This window comes from Vombatus ursinus, unplaced genomic scaffold (assembly GCF_900497805.2).
Source record: "Vombatus ursinus unplaced genomic scaffold, bare-nosed wombat genome assembly UNPS02014973.1, whole genome shotgun sequence".
Classification (NCBI taxonomy): domain Eukaryota; kingdom Metazoa; phylum Chordata; class Mammalia; order Diprotodontia; family Vombatidae; genus Vombatus; species Vombatus ursinus.
This window is the reverse complement of record NW_020954751.1, coordinates 11,389,125-11,412,559: the sequence shown is the minus strand read 5'-3', so window position 1 is coordinate 11,412,559 and position 23,435 is coordinate 11,389,125. Positions and strand designations below refer to the sequence as shown.

The window sequence follows — 23,435 nt, the reverse complement described above, 5'->3', positions numbered from 1 at the left end:
TGTACTACATGAGAAATGACACTTAATATAAAGTGGTACATACATACTGGAAACAATACGATCTTGAAAGCATTGAGGGATCATTTTATAAGATATCTCAGGGAGAGGAAGATATTAAAATAATGTAAAAGATCATGGAGACCACACACTTTCATATATACATGTTGTTGTATCTAAGTTGTACATACAGGTATGTGTATATATGTATACATACATACATATATATATATATACACATATATTTGATCTGTACATGTGACTTCATTGGTGTAGGACATTTTTGATGTGGAATTTTCCTGCATGAATGAAGATTACCAGTTCATCTAAGCTTTATTTAAGAAGTTCCTTGACACCAAGAAAAAAAAAAACGTATTTTAAAAGCAAGTGCTTTCCCAATGATCCTCTATGGTTGCTCATTTTGGCACACCATAATCTTCAGAAAATCAAAGTTGTGGATGATCTGAAATGCAACAGACACATGCTGGGGGTTCAAGTAGATTGCAACATATTTCCAAGGATAACCTACACTCACAAACTGACAAAAGAGACGTTGATGGAACATGATGGGAAAATGAGGTGGGCTGGTCATGCAGCAATAGCAAGGGATAGTAAGTGAACAGACTGAGTGACATGCTGGTACCTATCAGCAATGAAAATGTAAAGAAAACCTGGAAGAAGACCTGTATTAGAATCATGAGAAGAAATCAATGAATTGCAGTCTGCATCCACGGAAAAAAACACTCATATTTATGATGTTTAAATATAAATCTAAATTCCTATACTTAAGTTCAAGGAATCAATTGCATAAATACTGAATGGGAGGGAAGCAGTGAGTAAACAAAAATTTTATGAAAAAAAAATCTACAGAGCTTTAGTGAACTGGAAACTCAAGATAATCAAACACCATGATGTTCAACAAAATACAAAGATTTTGCTCTTAAGCAGCATCAGTAAAGGAAATGATAGTTTTGCTCTGCTCTCACATGGTCAGACTACGTCACAAGTACTATGCTAAGTTTAGGAAAGGTTTTGGTGAGCCAGAGCGTATCCAGAAGATGACAATAGGTGCGGTGAGGAGATCGAGGCCCATGTTGTAAGATCATTGGATCAGAGATCTAGGATTGAAGCAACCTTGGAAGCAATCTGGTCCAATCCTGCCATTTTATAGATGAGGAAACCAAGATTCAGGGCGATTCGGCGATTTGCATAAAGCCACACAGGTGGGGAGTGTCAGAGATGGAATTTGAACCTTCTCTTCAGGTTACCTCCTCCTCTAAGTTCAGCGCCAGCGTGCCTCCCAGTGTACCAGAAAACTAAGACTTAGGGAATACTGCTGTCTTGAAAAGTTACTTTGTGGAGAAGCAATTAACTTTTTCTGTTTGGATCCAGAGGGTAGCTGTAGGAACAATGGGTGGAATTTGCAAGTAAGCAGTTCAGTTTAAGGGGGAAAAGAAACACCTAAAAATCAGAGTCGTCTACATGGGGCTTGGGGTACTGAATTCCTCAATTCCTGGAGAACTTTAAAGAGAGTCTGGATGACCAAGGATTCTAGAGAGGGGAGTTCTGTTCTGAGGTCCCGTCCAATTCTGCGACTCTGTGACTAAGTGCAGGAATAGACTAAAAAGTCAGATGGGGCAACTATTAGGACAAGAAATAAGGAAATAAAATACAGAAGGGAAGCGGCACTGGGATGGGGAGGAAGAATGAGGAAAAATATGCTCTATCTTGAGAATTTTCATCATGGATTTTATACGGGATACGGAGGCATGTGTTTCAAAAATGGGTCAAATTGATGTGACTAGAAACATGTTGGTGCCATTGGCTGAAATTTTAAGGGAGAGCTTGTTTTTAGGCAAGGACAATTATTTCAGTTTTGATCATGCTGACTAGATCGTAGCCAATTAGAGACAGAGACCTTAAGCTGAAGAGAGGTGGACCGGGAGTCAGCGTCTCAAAGTTGGCAGGAACCTCAGGAGTCATTCACTGTTGAACAAGAATCCCCTCTCCCATACACTTGAAAACCTCTGGTAAGCAGGGGAGATACAAGTTCTCAAGGGAGACAACTCCATTTCTGCCAGCTCTAATTGTTAGGAAGTTCTTCCTTTCGTAAAGACTACGTGTGCCTCTTTGTTGACACTGCATCTGGTTCTTCCGTCTAGGGGCAAGCAGAGAAAAACAGATCCCTCTGCGGATACTTGAAGAGAACGACCATGCCTTTCCTCAGTCTTTTCTTCTCCAAACCAAATATTCCCAGTTCTTTTAAATAATCTTTATATAGCAGGATCTGAAGGACAGTCAACATCCTAACTGTCCTTCTTTGGACACTCTAGTTTATCAATGCTCTTTGTAACATGTTGCACCCAGAACTGAACAAAAATAAGGTGATTCTTGAAGCCACAAGAATGGATGAACTCTTTGAAATACAGTGGAGGAATCTTAAGTTTAAAGTTCAACACTGTGACCTTTAAAATTAATTACTACTGCCAGAACCCATGCATGTGACATTAACTGGTGGCTGTGATTTATCTGTAACATGTAGGGTTAAATTTTCTCCAATACCTATGGTAGCCTGAAGGCTGATTTCAGGAGATTTTGTCTCATTTAAAAATAAGACTGAAGAGAAAAGATGTATAAAAGCCCCACTCTAACCACAACTCTCTACACACTTAACCACTTTATTAAATTGCCCGTACTTACTAATTTACTAGCTTAGGAAAGGGTGTGAATTCTTTCAGAAGACTTTTGTCATTTGTAAAATTTGTAAAATGCTCCAATGTTCTCCATACGCATACATTCTATATGTACAGAAACATAGAAATGAAGAAAATTTAATCCATTGTGTAAATGTGTCAGTTGGAAAATTTTTGTTTTATTCCTTTCCCTGAAACATGGAATATCCTTCAAAAAGCTTTTGAAATGCCCTGACCCTATAGAAAGACCCAGCATCCAAAGCAATGCAGGCACTAGTCTCTGCTTCAATGCATCATTCTTATGATGAACAGGGATGGGAATTGGACCTCTGATTTCAGTGATAGAGGGAATTTCTGATTTAGTAAACTGCCTCTACCAACGCAGGTTGGCACCTTCTCTGAAAATTAGTCTAATGGAATTGCCTAAAACAGCAAGTGGTTGTGGCTGACAGCCAGCATGACAGATACAGGACTTCGGCTCAGGTCTTCCTGGGTCTGAGTACAGTTCTGTGCATGTTATCCGAGTTCTCTCACTGTTCTATTAGCCTTCCTAATTCACAACTCTTATTATCCCCCTACAAACCTTCCAGTGGCTCCCCACTACTTCCTGAATATAGTATAAACTTCTCAATCTGGTGAGAAAACCCTACACAATCTGGCACCAACCTACTTTTCCAAGATTTGCCTTAGCATGTATTCTATTCTATGTCAGATTTGATTTGGACTACTTTCTGGCCCTTGAGTATGCCCAGTGCTTTCTTACCTCTTAGACCTTGCTCAAGCCATTTCCTGTACTTTTGGTAAAACAGTGGATAGAGACCGGAGTCAGAAAGATGCAGGTTCAAATATGGCCTCTGACACCAGCTCTGTGAAGTGACCTTAGGGAAGTCACTTTACTTCTGCCTCAGTTTCCTCATCTGTAAAATAATAGCAACTACCTCCCAGGCTTGTTGTGAGGATAAAATGAGATATTTGTAAAACATTTTGTATCTTAAAGTGCTATATAAATGCTAGTTATCATTATACCTTCCTTGGTTGCTGCCTGTCATAATTCAATCCTGTCTTCAAAGCACAGCTCAAATGAAACCTTTTCTGTTAAGTCTTCCTAGATCCCTGACACAAAGTGAATCCTTCCATGATCTCTCATTAGTAACTGCTTGAATCTCTATTGCATACTGATGTTTAACTTTATCCTATGGTTATTTGAATATCTTAATTCACCAATATACCATATTAGAAGCCTCTTGAGAACAGAGGTCATGTATGATTTTTCTTTGTCTCTCTCCCCAAACACTTAGCTTAGTGCCTTATGCATAGTAGGTACTTAATAAATGTTTGTTATATATGGATATATGGACTGATTCACAGATAAATTCAAAAAGCCTGACTTGGAATTTCAATAAATAATTTTCAGCAAAAATTTTTACTAGTTATTATAAATGGGATTTTAATTTCACTAGTTGCTAGGCCAGATGGCTGTATAACTGTAGTTGGATTTTGACTTGAAGATCAGGTGCTTGAGAAGATGAGAATCACTATTTGTGTAATGAGCTTGTGTGTATGGGAAAAAGAATTATGAAGAGGATAACAACACATGGTTCCATTTATGGAGGAAAAAAGAGGGTATAATTTGATAGACAATTAGGTTTTCTCAGTTGTCCAGGGCACCCAATATTCATTATGTAGCCCAAAAAGAGAAAGATGAGAACCATTATTTTTTGAACACAAACAAAAGATCTACTACTAGTCTTAAAATACTAATACTAGCAATTTACTCCAGACATAAAAGATAGGCACTAATATGTTACTTTAATAGAAACACTTTTTTTTCAGCAGTTACCTGGCAATGCCATCTCTGATAAAGCTATCAATTACTCAGTAACAGCTTTATGACAAAGTTAATGCATCATACTGAAACACATATTCTATGATTGATTATCTTTGGCACATTTTTTAAATTGAAGAATCTCAAAAGGCAACAAAAACATTTTGTGACTGCACATCATTTTAGTCACCTCTTTACATCAGAATATAAGGGAGCAAAACGAAAAGTGGAAAATGGAGAATATGTGGAATAGTTTTAATAAAGAGTTTTACATACAGTACCTTACATATAGAACAGTGTGTTTGCAAATTTAAATAAATTTTGAATGTACAGTGGTGTGTACTCTTTTCAAAGTTAAATTCAAGTTGACCATCTATCGGTTCCAAAATGCATTTATACAGATCACCAGAACTGATAAACAGTAGTGAGGCATAAAATGTTCAAGTATCTTAATAGCATTAGTTAAACAGCCTCCCTTTAACAGTCTTTTTAAATTTTTTTTTACAAATTTCAAAACCTGTACATACATTTTTTAATTTTTAGAAACTTTCTGTTAAAAGGCAACATTTAATGTTAACCATCAATTCTTATAGTCTATGGTAATAAAACTAGACATGTGTAGATATAAATATGTATAGGTTATGTACATATGTATGTGAGTGTATGTTTAAAAACAAGCATACACAGGCACACATACATGTATATGTAGCACTGGGTGCAGCAAACAATGTGTATGAGCACTGGCACACAGTGGACCTAGGCTCAAAATCCAGCAAGAGCTAAATGGCAACTAAGTTGCCTTTGGTTTCTGAAGTTTGTCCATTTGTGACCAAAACTTAAAAGATTTTAAATAAAAACAACTTTCCATCACCAAATTGCCCCCATATTTTATCTAGCTATTTAGCAAACCACAGCTACAAACTGGTTTAATGCTGTCATTGTTCCTCATCCCAGCTGAGGTCATTTAGTCTGTTTCTAAGTGTTAACATCAAACACACCAACTCAGGAACAGAATAATAGTTGGAACCCTGAATACTGCAACAGAAGTTTGTGTGTGCATGCGCACACACACATGTGAACATGACAACATAAACATATGCATGGCCACATGTGCATGCATGTGCACACGTGTGTATATATGCACACACATAAAAGACACAGGTAGGTGTATGTGTGCGTGCGTGTATGTGTGAATGCAGAAGTATTTTGGATGGACTGCTAGCCCTGTCAAATTTTGGGGAAACAAAATTCCCAAGTCTTAAACTCTCATTCCAGTGGTATCATCATTATTTGGCACATTTTACCACTATATACCTCTCGTTTTTTTGGAGACTGACTATAATGAGGATTTCCATTCTTTTTTTTTTAAATATTTCATTTGAAAAAACAAGCGTTCCACAAGTTCCTGATGTCCCTGAGCCCCACTCTGCTATACCCAGCCCAGAAGTGAAGCTTGTGTTGTCTTAAATGATTAAGGAGAGTCATCACTCAGGAAAACAGTTCATGATCCTGTATGAATTTATAGACCCAAAACTTTTGTGTGGCTGAATAAATCACACAATTCTTTTTGGATCTGTGTCACATTAGCAATACAGTAGAACTCTTCAAGAATTTTGATTTTTTTCCCTAGAATGTTGTTGTGGGTAAAATATTGGTTTGCAAATTTGTATCTTTCTACTAAAACTTTAAAAAAATATTGTTTTTATGGATATCTTGAGGTTCAGGTAAATGAGTTCTGAAAAATCCAGTCAACTAGTTTTACTTAGTATTGATCATATTCCATATTGCCAATCCTCGGTACATATAACTACCATTTGTAGCTTGCACAGTTAATATTTTGATATTTTTAGATATTGACCTTCTTGATAGGACTAGTCACCACATTCCTCTCCAAGGCTCCATCATACTGATGTTACAAATTCTAGTTACAAAACTTAGTAAAAAGTTACTAAGCTTTTAACTCTCCATTGTCAATCTGGCAGATAATAAAAACAACGTTTGCTGTAGACAATCATGTTCTTTTTCTTGTTTTCTTCCCTTTTGTCATACTGAACAAAGAGTTGCTATTTGCTGTACTTTTCCCATATCAATTAAGAGCTGTTTTATATGGCGCTTAAGCTGTGGCAATCTTGTAAGAGGATCTGGTGGCTCCAATTCTCCAGTGAAATCAAGCCAGCTTTCCAGAACTAAAGAAAGAAGAAAAAAGGAAAACTAAATGACATGTGGAAGAATTCATCAGAGAATTAAAATGTTAGATAGGACACTTTGTTATGCAGCTAATCCCCTTCTAAGAAAGGTATATTTACTCTATTTTTCAATGGTTGCCCAGCCCAAAATGATTAAAATTTCCTTTGTTTTCTTACTATCACCAGGAAGAAGTTTTTCATTTAAATCAACTTTTTCCTTAATGTGTCCTCAGCTGAAATAGAAAACATCTAGTCATCACTCTCTTCAAAAACTTTCAAACACTTGAAAACTTGCATCATCTTTACTTAATGTCATATCATGCTGGGTTCTTTAAGCTCCCCCCTACCCCTACCCTGCCCCAAACACTTATTTTATAATGGAGAAAGGTGAACCAGAATCATGTCTTAAGGTCCTCTTCAGTTCCTTTACTTGATGATCCCTTATCTAAACTATAAAAAAAAATTAATAAAAGTCCATGTTTTCATCAATAGCAGCCTGTCCAAAAATTCACATTTTCTTCAAAGTTATGAAACTAAGATTTATGTTAAAAATTAAATGGAAAATATATACTAGAATCAGATCACAGCTGTTATAATGTGAGTATCCTTAATCTTCTCTAACTTATAATAGAACCCAGTTCAGTAACGTCTATGTCCCCATGCTCTTCGTTAACATTACCTTACAGCTTATCTGAAAGCACTACTTCAAGCCTCCTTTGTGGATGAATATAATTACGGTAAAACAAGCAAAAAGTAGCAGAGGTGACTTGTGAAATGTAGGGAATTATGGCCATACATTTCCAAACACGGTATTTACTGTCTACAGGGTTCTGCGTTACAGACAAAGTGCTGTGGAAAGCACACTGCTTTAGGAATCCCAACACCCTAGTTCTTTCAGTCCAAGCTGTGTCATTAACTGCATGGCAAGTTCTATTCCCTTATCTACAAAACCGGGTCAATAATCACTGTCAATCTCAGGACTGTGGTGAGGATCAAGTAAAATGCGTGTTAAAGTGCTTGAAATAAAGAACCATTAAAATGCCATAGGTTAGTATTGTCACAGTATTATTACTTAGCTATAGTAAGACACTCCATTCATTTTACCATAATAGCAGTAGAAATATAACTGCAATAAAAAGAAAGGGTCAAAATATCTTCTATTTATTTATTTCTGGTATAGTTCTTTTCTTTCTAAAAATAAACTATAATAATAATACAAAGATGAGGAAAAGATGAGCAGTTCTTAATATGGGAAGCATTTGCAAATGTTAAAGAGTTAAATAAATGCTAGTTTTTAAAAGATATTAATAAAATAACTATGATAAATTTTGTATATTTAGCTTTTTCTCAAATTACCATCAACTTCTTTTTCAATTAGGTCCATCCTGCTGGTGACTTCATTTTGGACGTTCTCTATATGTGTGAGAAGGTTGAGTTGCCACTGAAGATGAGAGTCTCCTTTTTCTTCTGTATTTCTTTTTTCATTATAGATGAATAATGTATTCCCTTCTGCTGAATTCTTCTCCACAGGATCATTAAGAGGAAACAAAAATGACTCCCTTAAAAAGAGCTTTTCATATTATTATTTCAATTCTAGTCTCATTTCAACACCTAAGGTATCATTCTAAGTCACAATGTGTATTTTAATATATATTTCAAACTACTGGACATAATATTCCCTTTGCAAAAATTGGAGCAGAAATTCAACTGATTTTAAATAACTTTGCAAAATAAAGAGGGAAAAAAAATTACCCTATCAAAATGTTTTGCCAGCTTGGCCTCTCAAACCTGATAATGAAATAATTGGTGGTTAAATTACAGCATTTCATTTTAGGAGCTGAAAGGAACACTAAATCTTCCTTATTCACTTGGTATAAGCAATCACTCTGTTCCAATGGCTGAATATAAGACTTAAGAATTCAAGAAAATAGCAAAATAAAAGACACAGATTTTATCTGCTTAAAGTTAGTAGGTTAAGCAGTTTTCTTTTCTGTTTTTTACTTTGTTTTACTTTACTTTTTACTTTTTGAAGTAACACCTAAATCAGACTTATTAATAAATCTTCTTCAAAAGTTTCAGCAACTTTTTTGTCCCTTCCCTTGAGGCTATGCAGCATGAGTGCCATAATGGTCTAAAGATAGACCACCCACCCGCTACCAAAAAGGATTTCTTTCAAAGGAAAAGAAACAGAGAATGAGAAACAGAGAGACACAGAGAGACAGACAGACAAGATATTAGACCTGAGATTTCACTATTGTATAGAGAACTCAACTAGGATAGATATATGTTGAAAAATAATAACCACTAATGTTCTAACACTCAGTGCCTCACTATGGTATGAGGGTGAAATGATGATCTCAAAAACTGTGTGAACTTAACAGCTGTGTGACCCTGGGCAAGTCACTTAACCCCACTGCTTAGCCAAATATATGTGTGTATATATATATATATTTAAAAAAAATATATTCGGGGCAGCTAGGTGGCGCAGTGGATACAGCACCAGCTCTGAAGTCAGGAGGACCTGAGTTCAAATCCAGCCTCAGACCAAACACTTGACACTTACTAGCTGTGTGACCCTGAGCATGTCACTTAACCCCAATTGCCTAAAAAACAAAAACAAAACAAAACAAAAAAAAAAACTGTGTGAAGTATAAACTTTGGCTTGTTCTACAGAGCTGAAACAGCTTCCAGTTGAGGCCCAACAATATTTTCTGTCTATTGTCTGAAGACCAGATAAACTAAGTTTACACATATCACCTATTAAATATAAAAGAGTTAGAATGACAAGGTGGCATCCACACCAATGAAATCACAGATCATTTGAGGAATAGTTTTATACAAGCTAGATCTACAGAAAGGGTGACCCATATTTGGACCAATACAATATATGCAGCACCAGACATAATATGATGTTGAAATGCCTGGAGAGCAAGTATGGTATGGTAGAGTGTTGACAGCATTGAATTAAGAGTTATGAGACTTTTTCTGGCTTGACCAAGGCAAAACATGTAATCAATCAATTAATGTATAAAATAGGGATAAGAATACTTATGTTACCTCACTAACATGCAACAATCTTCTAAGACATTAATTAACTAAGACATTCCTTCTTCCTTGGGTTTTCATGACCATTCCTTCTGCACTACCTTTGCAGGATAATCATTCATGTTCCACTCCTGTCTGTGGGTCCTCCAAAGCTCTGTCCTGGGACCTTCCTTTTTCTCTAAATCCATGTCATTTTTAGGAATTACACTGGCTACAGTAAGTCAATTATCACCTCTATGTAGAAGATTTCTAAGTCAAGTCAATAAGCATTCATTAAGTGCCTACTTTGTGCCAGGCATTTTATCTCCTGCCCCTATACCTTTCCACAAACTATCTCCCATGCCTAGAATACACTTCCTCCTCACCTCTATCTCCTAGAATCCCTGGATTCATTCAAGGTCCAAACTCATACTACCTATACATACATACCTTTCCTTTTCTTTCCCAGATGTTAGTGCTGTCTCCCTCCTCCAACCAACATATATCTACTTCTCTTTTTACCTGCTGTATCCCCTCAGTGGACCGTAAGCTCCTTGAAGGGGAAGGCTGCTTATCAGTTTGTGTTTGTGTGATTGAACTGGACAATAAATTGAATTGAACTGGACAGAAATGAGAGTATATGCACTGTCTACCTCACTGGATCATGAAAAACAAAATTAAATAATGCATATGAAAACACTTTGAAAAGCATAAATCACATACTAACAATGTCAAGTACTAATATTGTTTAGTAAAAACTTATTTTGGTGAAATACTGACTAAATGTAAAGTTTGTTATTTTGAAATACAGGGTATGCCAAAAGTCTTCATGTAGTTCTAACCTTTAGTAAGCTTAGAACTGTACTAAGACCTTTCAGACTTAAGACACGTAGTGTGTGTGTGTGTGTGTGTGTGTGTATTTGTGTGTATTAGATCAAACTTGATTGTAAGGTACTCAGAGATAAGGTCATTATCAAACATTTGATACTTCTCCACTCTATAGTGCCTAGCACATAGAAAGAACTCCTAACATATTTTCTGAATTAAATTACTAATTCTATTCTATAATTTACATTTCTCACTAATTCAAAGAAGTATTCTTCCTCAATTGAAAAGGTAATACTATAAAAATACTCAAGCAATGAAATATAATTGGACAGAGGAATAAACACACAGAAGAAAAAAAAATATTTTTATCTATTATACCCTTCCTCCCTTCCACAGGAGAATATAAGCTTTATGAGGGCAACGATTACTTAAAAATTTTTTTCTGTAATTCCAGCACCAGGAGACTATGGGAAAGTGGTCTGAAAACTAGGAATAGGAGAAGAACTACATCTCTGACCTCCTGTCACATGATGGCTGAGCTACCCTGACCAAATCCCTTAACTTCTTAGCCCCACCCAGGACCTCTCTAAGACTATAAGCAGTGGTAGAGGGAATTTTCTTACCAGGAGTTCCTTAAATCTTAGTGGGGAAGGGGAGACTCATCAATTTGCATAATGTGTTGACCAAAGTACATGATAAACAGAGGGTTGTTATATTGTATTGGACTTTATTGTTAAATATCTTAAAAAACCAGAAGTATGAAATCCTTTTTGAATTTGTGAAAAGTCTAAATTGTAAGATAATATGGTATCTTGATATAACTGTAAGATACCAAGACAGTTAAGGTGGCATAGTGGTTTGAGTTTAGAAATGGAATCAGGAAGACCTGATTTTGAATCCTATCTTAAGACAATTACTGTGTTTCACTGGGCAAGTTATTTGGCTTCTCTCAGCCTTAGTTTCTTCATCTGTAAAATGGAGATAATAACTGCACATATTTCACAAGGTTGTGGTAAGGATGAAATGAGACAATATTTGCTGTATAAAAGTTAGGTCCGTATTAAATGTTTGTCCATGTTAAATGTTACTAAAAGGCACTTTATGAAACAATTCACTATAGCATTTCATGAAATAGTGATTTCCCCTTATTTGCTTATTGAATTATTTACATGGAATACATGGAGGCAATCAAAATATAAGGAGACATTACCTACTAAATACTAATCAAAAACGAAAGAAATGTTTTTCTTAATTTTTTTGAAAGTCAATTGAAAAATGCATCAATTTATTTAAATCTGATTTAAATACAATTTGCCCAGAATAGAAGCCTTGCAGAGTAGACGTTCAATGACTCTTTATGAATTGAATCTCTCTAAATATCTGGTGCTTAAAATATAACAGCTACACCTGCAATTTCAAGTACTATTGGTGTTAGAAAAGGAAAATTTGAGCACCACCTTCTGATCAGTCAACTAAAATATCATTAGCAAGATACCTATATATGCATGGCAATCCTTTGTAATCTTCATGTGCACAGTGTTCAACCTGGAGTAAAATGCAACTCATTACAGCTTTTTGAAGACAAGGGTTGGCAAGGACAGGTAGTAGTGTGTATATGTGCACCTCTTCAAGTGAACCTTGTTCATTTGTATCCTGAAGTCTCTACTGATTCAAAAAATAAAATTCAGAACTTGTAGTACTCTGGACAGAGGTCATGCCCTAACTAGGTAGTCAGGATAAGATATAAGCTATATTTCTTTATTTTGTTCATTTTTAGTATTTCTAGATCTAGTAGGGACTTCAGAAGATATCTAGTCCAACCTTTTCACTTTACATATCAGAAATCTGAGGCCCAGGGAGGTTAATTACACAAGGACACATCAGTAATGAATGTGGGAGGCAGGATATGAGCCCAGGTCCTCTGGCAGGACAGTGCTCTTTCTACTATACCATGAGGCTCCTTTATACTAGGATAGAGAAAGGCTTCAGTATCACACTAGATGAGAATGAGTTGAAGGACTCAGAGATGATAGTCTCAAGAAAAGAAGAAAGTGCAAATATGAGAACTCTCTTCACATTTCTAAATGACTATCACATAGAAATGGAATTAGATCTCTTCTGCTTGGTCCAAGAAAGAACAAGAAGTAATGGTTGGAAATTGCAAAGAACCCAATTTAGGCTTGAGAAGAGGAAAAACTTTCTTACAATTACTGCTATCCAAAAGTGGATCCTATAGTAGGTACTTCATCACTTGACATTTTTAAGACTAGATAATCACTAATCTAGGATAAGGTGGAACATATTCTTGTTCACACAGAGACTAGGTTAGATGGTCTCCAAGATCTCTTCTATTAGCATACATCAAAATCTATATCTTCACTTCTCATTATCTGTCAATAATTCTCTGCCTTAGCAACATCCACCTACCAACTTGCTTTAACTCAGTTCGAGATTTCAAAGAAGAGAAATGTAGCCCCATCTACCTCTAATGTAACAACAGGGGATATTAATAACTTCAAAATCATGGGTGGAAGTCCTGTAAATCTGTTTTACAAGACGAAAAAGAAATTAAGATGTGCAATTCTGCCCAGTTCCATCCCTAGGTGCCAGGTTTGGTCTGATTCGAGGAAAATAAACTGTACATACAACCTACAACCTAGGAACCATTCCCGTCCAACCTATGAAACAATTTGGAGTGACCTGAGGTGAGTAGAGTCTGTGTAACTTTATACTGAGTTTGCCAAAGGGAGCTAGAGTCTTTCATAACTATGTCGTTTCAGGGCAAGCAGATATTAAGCACCTTTGAATACACTAATCATAAGGAGGTATAAGAAAGATAAACATAGAGGATGGTACTATTTCTTTAGTATCAGAGCCTAAACTCATAGACTCATGAATTAATCTAAGTATTTTTACTAGTCTGTTTCTTCTCCTTTGGGGGAAAGTGCCCAGTCTAACCACTTTGCTTCTCTACCTATTAACATCTACCTATCAACTGGCATCAACCAATTTGTTCTATCAACATCCACCTACTCATCTATTGACATCTACCTACCTAACAAACATCTACTGGCATCCCTCTCTCCATCAACACATTTATTTAAATCTGTCTACTGATAGCTTTCTATCCATAATTGTCTTTTGCCACTTCCACTGATTTACGGAATTAAGGTTTTGGAAAGGAGTCAAATCATGCTTTGGTCAATGTTGCATAGTCTGAAAGAATAACAAAAAGTCTATTATTTCACTGAATATAAACATTTTTATTTCTAATCATCAGAGGCCTCTGATTTTATTTTAAGGGCAAGGTGATTTTTTTTCTAAGTAAAACCATAAATTATTAACCTTTAGATTTATAAATTATGACTTTAATTTCACTTATAAAAAATATCTTAATGTTAAACTGACATTTATAGGTGAGAATTGCAGATGAGTATTCCAGATGTGCCGTGGGAGGGAAAAAAAGTAAATTCTTCATAATATTATACTATCTATCATTTCCCAATAACATCTTAATGCATCATTGTAACTACATCCCATTGTAAAGTTGTGAATTCCCACTACTGCAATGTTTGGCCATTTGCTATTTCACTAAAAGTTTCTGCAGAATTAATTGTTTTACCTGACAAACTATTTCTCTGAAGATAAAAAGACAAAAATAAAAACATTTCTGACCGCATGGACTTTACATTCTATTTATCTACAGATGTCAGAAGTCACTGTTGTATAACAGAAAGAGTACCTGATGAAGTCAGATGACAAGAGTTCAAATCCCAGTTTTACCACTTACTACCTGTGTGACCTTGGGCAAGTCATTAAAATTCTTTAAGTCTCAAGTTTCTTTTTTTATAAAATGAAGGGGTTAGACTGGATGGCCTCTAAGTTCTCTTCCAGCTGTAGACCCATGATCCTATGACTAATCCATCATCCTTATTTGACTGATAGTTAGGTCCAAAAATGTTTGAATTTCTACAAATCCAATTGGCAGCATATGAACGAAAGGCCTTCTCTGTTAGAGTACAATAATGACTGAAGTCATTTTGCAATAACAACATTAATACAGTATAACCAAATGTCACCTAACTTCCCAGAACCCTTGCTGTATAGCTGTCTGGCCAGCTGTCCACTGCTAACTTTGCTCCTACATAACTAATTCATCCCTGTAGCATTTCCAAAGAAACCAATTAAATTTGTTAGGTAGGGCATTCTTACAGTAAGTACCTCAGTATGTGAATGAACAGAATTATCTCCTAATTCTCCCCTAAATTCTCTCTAGAATTCTCTCCTAAAAACAATACAACTGGTATTCTCCCCTTGGTAAGGTGTTAAAGAACTGCTATTCTAATCTAAATTTAATGTGCAGTATTGCTTGAAAAGGAAACAAATGAAACTTCATGTAAAAAATATTGTATGGTTCTTTCAAATTTGCACTATCAGAAGCAACTTTTTCCACTTAATTAAGTTTGAATTCTCATAGAATTTTTCTATATTGATTTTTTTCAAAGTCATAGTCAAATGAAAAAAAAATTACCTGTTCGCTCATACCATCTTCTTTTATGGAAAATTGTAAACAGTGTGTATCTTCTGTACGAAATTCTTGTTCCTCTTCAAAACTACTAACATCTTCATCATCAGAGCTCACAGGGTCAGCAGATTTACAATCCTGACCAAAATTTTGTGGTTTCTGGTAGCTGTGCTCACTGGTAATATATGTTCCTTCCATTTTCCTGGGCAAGCTAGGAGTCTCTTTATGATTCTGAGTAGAACAAGTCCGTTCTTCTTGATTAAGAGTGTCTTGCACTGTCATTTTTTTCTCTACCCCAACAGCTATTTGATCACGGTCTTTCCGCTTCCCTGAACAGGCCCAGAGATGAAGGTCAGGATGATGCTTGTTCCTTGAAAGAAGGTGGGAAGAGAAATTTTGATATTAAAGTAGTAGTTCTTAAAAGTGAGGTCTGGGGATCCCTGGGGGTCCTTGACACCATTTCAGGGGGTTAATAAGGTCAAAACCATTTTCATAATAATACTAAGATGTTTTAATTTCTAATATGGTAAATATGGATAGATATAACCCACATAAGCAAAACCTCTTTGGGAACCTCAATAATTTTTAAGAGTATAAAAAGACCAAAAAGTTTGCGAACAACTGTATTAAAGGAATCTTGATTAATTTTGATGATAATTTCTCCATTTACAGTCAATTAAAATATTATAACAAAATTTATAATTGCAACACATCTCCATTAGTTATTTATGAGTGGATTATTCAGATGGGCCCAGGACCTATTTTATGTACCTACCACATTCTCATGTTGCCTGACCACAACCTGGGCCACTATAGGGCTTCCATCACTAGGAGAGTGACAGGCCTTAGGCAGTAAAAAAAAGGGGAGAATATAACTGTAATAGAGGAAATGTCTACATGAGATTATTAAACTGTTTGTAAAATGCTATTTTCCCTGAAGTTTGAAATTCCACAATTAAATGTGTGTGTGTGTGTATGTCCTAAGTGCCAAAATGAACACAAGTTTGCCTTTTATCATTTGTTCAGTAGTATCAGCACTTCTCTACTCTACCCTGTCTCTTGCAGATAAGGGAGAATTCATTATAATAGCGGAGTATAGAAAATATTCCTTTGGGCATCAGATTTTCAATTTAATTTATTTAACATTCATGAAGCCCCTACTACTTGTTGGGCACTATGCTAGGCAATGGGCAAAGACAAAAAAGAATACTTACTCTCAAGAAATGGACATTTTACTGCAGGAACACAATATATACACAAGAAAATAATAAATAATACAAAAAGTCATTTCAAGAGGGAAAGTCAGTCATTCAATTAACATTTATTAAGTTTCCACTATGTACCAGGCACTATGCTAAGTACTGGGGATACCAAAAAAAAAAAGGCCAAAAAACAAAATCAGTACCCTGCTCTCAAGGAATTCATGGTCTAATGGGAGGGACAACATATAAATAACTATGTACAGACAACATAAATACAGGATAAACTGAATGTAGTCTCAGAGAGAAGATTCAAGGAGGACTACGCAAAACTTCTTGCAGAAGGTAGGACTTTAGCTGAGATCTGAAGGAAGCCAGAGAAAGAGGCAGAGAGGAAGAGGAAGAGTTCCAGGCATGGGGGAACAGCCAGAGAAAATGCTCAGAGCTGAGAGATAGAATGTGTTGTATAAGGAAGCAGTGGCACTAGGTCACAAAGTGTATGGAGGGGAAGTAAGGTATAAGAAGACTGGAAAGGTAGGAAAGGGTCATGTCATGAGTTTTAAAAGTCAAATATTTTATATTTATTTATATTTTATATTTTAAAAGCCAAAAATTTTATATTTGATCCTAGAAGTAACAGGGAACCAGTGGAGTTGAGGGAATCAAGAAAGGATGTTTACAGGAGGTGGCGCCTGAGCTATGCCTTGAAGGAAGCTCAGGATTCGATGAAGTGGCAGTGAAGAGAGAATAGGTTCCAGGAACCACTTAGACCAGGCCTGCACAACATGTGGCTCGCGGGCTGCTTGAGGCCCGCCAAATGATTTCAGGTGGCCCACGAAAAATGTAGAGGACGTGAAAGAAAGTAAAGCTATAACAACTGCTTTGTCGGTGCCCCACTTAACCCACCTTCCACTAGGCACTATTGTGCCTGTTATGTAACTTGGTAGGTGGGTTGCCACTGCACACCCTTCTCCCATTTGTCACGTTACCCACAACAACCAACCATTATCAGTCTGTTTCTAGTCTGAGAGGAGGGAGAATCATATCTTTTCACGGTGTTTTTGGTCATTACTAAATGTAAACGGTAAGAAAACCTGAAAAATGTATTAAAACTTGTATTGCTTAGCAAACTAATTTTTTTTTAACATTAATGTGATTTCATGACAAATAAAAATCTTAAGTAATAAGTATAATTAATTGATATTAATTGAAATTTCCTTTTTAAAATATAGTTTATTTACAAAATAATTTAATCATTAATTATACCTTTACTTGGAAAATGAGCCACTATAAACCTATCTGCGGTCTGAAGAAGGTTAGCCTATTTTAGTTCTGGTCCCTACTTACTGCCAAGTTGTGCAGGTTTGACTTAGACAAAGAGAGAGGCAGGAGGCAGAACTTCTTGTGCCTCCTCTCATGTCAATATGGATGGAATGCAGAATATATGAATGTAAGTTACATAAAATAAGACTGCAAAATTAGGCTGGAGTGAGACTACAGAAAGCTTTCAATAACAGGATGAGGAGTTTATATTTTATTCAAGAGGCAATAGGGAACTACTGCAGATTTTGAGTGGATGTGGGTAGGGTGACATTGTTATATCTGTTTAAGGAATATATAATTTGATAGCTATATGGAGGACAGAATAGATTGAGAAGAGTGTGCAGGCAGGGAGGCCAATTATAATGCTACTGAAATACTCTTAGGCAGAAGCTGATGAAGGCCTAAACTAGTGTAGAAATTTTAAGTCTAGAGAAGGAAATAGATATAGAAGATTTTATGGAAATAGGATAAATAAGATTTATCAACTAACTGGATATAGTGGTCAAGGAAGACATCAGAATCAAGACTAACTCCACAGTTACTTCATGAAAGGTTTTGAGACAATTGTAAAGTGTGTATCTTCTATATGAAATTCTTGTTCCTCTTCAAAACTACTTTCATCATCAGAACTCACAGGATCAGTATCCTAAGGGAAGCAGAAGCCAATTCATCACAGCTGGGCTTTTCGGTGAAAGAAATATTATTTTACTTATTTTCTGATTTTATTGTAATTAATTGAAAGAACTTTTCTTTAATGATAAATAACTTCTGAAGTTATTCCCTTAACAACCTCCTTTTAATTTCTATTGAATTTTATCATAGTTTTAGATAACACTGAAAATACTATTTAAAAGGCATTATCTGTTTGTTAGTCCACAAAAATTTCTGAGATAGGACCATTAATGATGTTAGTAAGAACATGAATACAGGAGAAATGATACTGAGAAAGAAACTAGATTAAAGATGATGGGAAAAGCAAGGTAATTCCTTCTTTTCTATTTAATACTAGTAAGATCTTGTTCAGGTCAGGTCATAAAATAGCAGAAAGATAAAGGACTTAAGGAACAAATAAAACAATCATAAACTTAAGTGAAAGAGACAATGGGGAAGGGTAAAGGAACTGAATGTATTCATTCTGAGAAAAAAAGAGTTGAGTTGAAATTAAATAATGGATGATGGATTCAAAGGGAAACCATTTAAGATGAAGATAGCAGAAAGCAATTTGGCATAAAATAGAATACAAAGAGGCAGTTTTAACAAATAGAAAAAGGAATTTAAGTTAGGCATTAGGAATAACTTTTTGACTGGCATGGGTTTCAAGACATTACAATGTGTTGTTTAAAGGAATCATACAGTTTTTTTTTTAAAGGTTGTCCCTCTAAAATGGTACAGAAATTAAATAGGAAGACATGGAAAGTCCTACACTTGAGATCTAAAAAATATCAATTATTCATGTACAGGATGGGAGACAAATAGCTGTTTCTGTGTTAAAAAGAGGTAAACGTCTCAGCAGATTATACACTCACTGACAGAGAGAATGGCAATGAACAGAAAATCAGCCTCCTTGAGTTCAAGTCCTACCTCTAGCACACACTGGCTGTGTGACTGTGGACAAGTCATTTAAGCTCTCAGTGCTCAAGGCAATTCTCTAGGACAAAAACAATCACAGAAAAGGCCTGCATTGATGGATAGTCTCCTCATTAATAGTTTCCTATAACAATGAAATTAGAAGTCTGGTCCAAAAATCAAGGTTCAATATAAGTCAAAACTGTGAATGACAGTCAAAAAAAGGGAATCAAATCCTCAGCTGCAATAGTGAAGGAAAGGTTCTGAGAATGAGTCAGTTGTTCATCTGATGGTACCTTGGGTCACATCTAGAATATCACATTTGTATGTGCCTACTAAATGTCTACCATGTGTTACTGAGCTAAATGCTGGGGAAACAAAGGCAAAAAAAAAAGAGAGAGCAAACCCATCAACATCTGTAAGTTACAAGGTTGTAGTAAGTTTGTGACAAGGCAGATTTCAGGCTGGCATAAAGGAAAACTTCCTAACAATTAAAGCTGTCCAAGCATGGAATAGACTGCTTCAGGACACTATTGTTTTTGAACCTAAAGTCAAGAGATCTAGGTTCCTGTTCCAGCTCTTACACTTAATATCATATGAACATGGGCAAAGCACTTAATGTCTCTAAATCTCTAATCTCTAAATCAGTTTAACACCTATAAAAAGGGAATAATAAAATCAGCTTTACCTAATAGGATTGTTGTCAATAAATTTTTATCAAATCAATAAACATTGATCAACCACCTACTATGTGCAAGGCACTGTACTAAGTGTTGGGGATTCAAAAAGAGGAAAAAGACAATCCCTGGCTCCAAAGAGCCTACAATCTAATATTACAAGCTACATACAGAATAGGAAATAATTAACAGAGGGAAGGCACTAGAATTAAGAGGAGGTGGGAAAGGTTCCTACAGAAGATGGGATTTTAGCTGGAATTAAAAGGAAGCCAGGGAAGTCAGGAGGCAGAGATGAAGAGGGAAAGCATTCCAGGCATGGGAGACAGTCAGAGAAATGCCCAGAGCCAAGTTATGGAGTGTCTTGTTCATGGAACAGACAGAAAGCCAGTGTCACTGTATCAAATAGTATGTGGCTGGGAGTAAGGTATAAGCAGACAAACAGAGGGGACTAGGTTATTAAGGGCTTTGAACACCAAACAGAGGATTTTGTATTTAAACCAAGAGGTGACAGGGAGCCACTGGAGTTTACTGAGTTAGGGGTTGGAGGTGTAGGTGACATGGTCAGACTTGCACTTTTTGAAAATGACTTTGCTGCCTGAATAAGGAGCCATGGAAGGTCTGAAGAGGGATGAAAAGGTTGTGGAGAATGGGATTTTGAGTTGATGAGAAAGGCAAAATGTGATCAATGAGGTCCCAGGTGAGGAGGTAACATTAATTTGCAGTGGATACAATCAGAATGGGTGCATGATTTTCTCCACCTTCATTAAGCAGCACGTACATTGGAGTGAAGGCAATGGATAGTGGGAGGGAATCAAGGCTGAGACTGGCAATACGAAAAAAGGATTAGAGACTCAAAGGAATAGGACAGTGTAGAGCTGGACTGGTTCCCTAAGGGGTCAGGATGAGGAAAAAAGGAGAGTGGCCAGTACAGGGGAGACAGCCTGGGATAGAACTGAGGGGTCAAGGGACTAGAGGTCACAGTGTGGATGAAGTGTAGGGTTTGGTAAGAGACTGAAAACACATTATCAACAAATAAGGGAATTTTGAAATTTGTGAACATGTAGGTGGTACATTTGTGAATGATGGCAAGAACAAGGGTATGACTATCTTTGTATGTGGTTGAGGTAGGGTAGAGTAGTTGCTTACATGAGGTGAAAAAGGCACTAAATAAATGTGTGAGCTATTACCCAAATTAGATATCAAGGTATATTTATTTACATATTCACTACTTTGTACCATTGCATTTTCCCTCCTAATTTCTTCTGACAATCAAAGGCAGTATGGCTTACTGGATAGAGTGCTGTGATTGCAGTCAGGAAAGCCTGGGTTCTAATCCCTCCTCTGACCCTAGGTAAGTTACATAATTTCTATATGCCCCAAGCAACTTTGTCTTGAACTTAATTGGTTTGTGACCTGCATTGGTGGAGGGAAATTCTATAGTTGGAATTCACCATATTGATAAACAGTAAGGCACTGTTTACCTTGTCATTTTCCTCATGGAATATGCAGATTACTCAAAATGTTAGCTTAGAGAGAAAGAAAAGAGAAAAGAGGGGGTGAAGTTTCTTAGCCTAGCATCTGACCAATTTACCACTTTTACAGAATTTCTGAAGAAGAAAAAAATGGTCAAAAATACAGGACTACAGTTGTATATAGGGTAAGACCACACTGTAGTTAACTCTGCGACTTCTACAATGTCTACTGGCATGTGAGGGATAAAATGGACAACTGGAGACCCACAGAAAACTAGTTACCTTCCCCAGGGTTTAGTTATTCTAAGCTATTTGCAAAGTAATGTTAACTTATACTTCATAAAGTTATTTCATGCCATCCAAACTCTCCTATTTGCTTAAAAGAAATAATTTCAGAGTAAACTAAAACAAAACAAAAAACCCGTCTTGACTTCATACATTTTTCATTTCTTTTGCTCATATCAGTATTAAAATTTGATCCTTTTCTTTGAATTTCCACTTACTTTAGAATTCCAATCTTCAGTTGTAACCCATGTAGTACTTCTGTTACACCATACACATCAGCAAGGAGATGATGTGTGGAAACTATCTTTTTGGCATTGAGATGAGAGTAATTTTCCTTTAAAAATGATAACCCACACATTCGCCCATTGTTCAACCATTCCTTATCATAAAGATATTTTGCACTCCATCTCTGACCTGTGAAAATGAAATCATCCAAGTTACAAATGACCCAATTAGGATTTCCTTTAAAATCTTCTGCTGCCAATACTACTTGTGGGGACAGGACAGGCTTTGTTTCTAACAGCAGGTTCAAAGGATATAGTACTGACACCTTGAAAGCAATTTCCATTTTCAAGGGAATTACAGTAGGCTACATAAGAACAAATATTACAAAGGATATAGTTACCAACAGCTGAAAAACTGGGAGCTAGTCTCTACTTCTAAAATGCCAAATTATCTATCTGCCAACAAACCATAGCTGAGAGGGAAGGGAAGTTATGTTGATTTATATTTTTCTCACGTCTTTTTGCTTTGAAAACTGTCACTTAGTTCTAGCTAAATTTCTAAAATCTTGCATTTCTGAGTGGTATTTTTGAGATCCAGCTGTGTGCATTGTTTTTGTTGGTTAGTTTTCCTTTTCAAAAGGGAAAAAGGACAGTACTCTGGATCTTAGCATGTAGAATTACCTCTAACCAAAAAAGGGTGGCAGCATGTTGTATTAGAAAAGGCATAGGACAGTAATAAATTTGGATTATACCTAGGTCTGCTATGGAACATTGAACAAATAAGTTTATCTCTACTGGCCTCAGTTTAATCATCTGTAAAATGAAGGGGTTGGACTACAAAGCTAAAGTCCCTTTCAATTCTAAAATTCTTTAATGTCACTTTTCTAAATCTATCCATTACATGTAGTTGTCTGGAAATAGATGTGATTTGTTTTTGAATAGCCTCTGTGACAATAAGGAAAGTTCCAAGAAAACAAGATTGAATAATGCCTCTATGAGTTCAGTCCAAGTATATGCAGCACTCTGGGCATCTTCCTAGTTCTTGTGACAACAAGAACATGAGTATAAAACACTGAATCATGGTAAGAATGGAATGGAATACATAGAAAAGGGAACAGAGAAGACCATTTTCCTTCTATAACCATAGATACAAATCTATCTTTCCAGTATATTGATAATTATATTATTATATTTGCATCTGTTTGATTATTCCTTTAGTAAGATAGATAAGTTTAATGAGATAACAGTTTTGAAAGAACATTGAGGTAAGGTATCAATTTTATTTCGCATAAAATATCATGCCACAAGAAATACCAAAATATATTTATGAGAATTTATAGGTCAGAGAATTTTGTATTAATATTTATAGCATGGAATAATCACATATTGTACATGTAGCTATATATAATGAATATAGACATTTATTCAAATATTATGGCTTCAACCAAGGTAATTTTGAAATAATATTAATATCCTATCTATAACACTCCCCTTAAGCAACCCCACTGTAGTATCATTCTGGACAGTACCTTTTCCCCATTTGTGCAGCTAAGCAAATCCTATCCACCTACTTATTGTTGGAGAATGGTAATAGCAATCAGAAAATGATTG

General features: G+C 35.9%; 1 protein-coding gene across 3 annotated transcripts in view; it reads right to left on the bottom strand.

Moving 5' to 3' along the window:
* Positions 1-4,753: 4,753 nt before the first annotated feature.
* The window catches only part of PHF20L1 (PHD finger protein 20 like 1), a 124,801-nt gene continuing 106,119 nt past the window's right edge, over positions 4,754-23,435 (bottom strand). For all 3 annotated transcript variants that reach the window (XM_027845493.1, XM_027845495.1, XM_027845494.1), the window contains 4 exons: positions 21,819-22,014; positions 15,085-15,448; positions 8,058-8,220; positions 4,754-6,701 (listed from right to left, as the gene is read on the bottom strand). In XM_027845493.1, the coding sequence (XP_027701294.1) occupies positions 6,559-6,701; positions 8,058-8,220; positions 15,085-15,448; positions 21,819-22,014 (866 nt within the window). In that variant the 3' untranslated portion in view covers positions 4,754-6,558. The remainder of the gene's footprint in view (positions 6,702-8,057; positions 8,221-15,084; positions 15,449-21,818; positions 22,015-23,435) is intronic.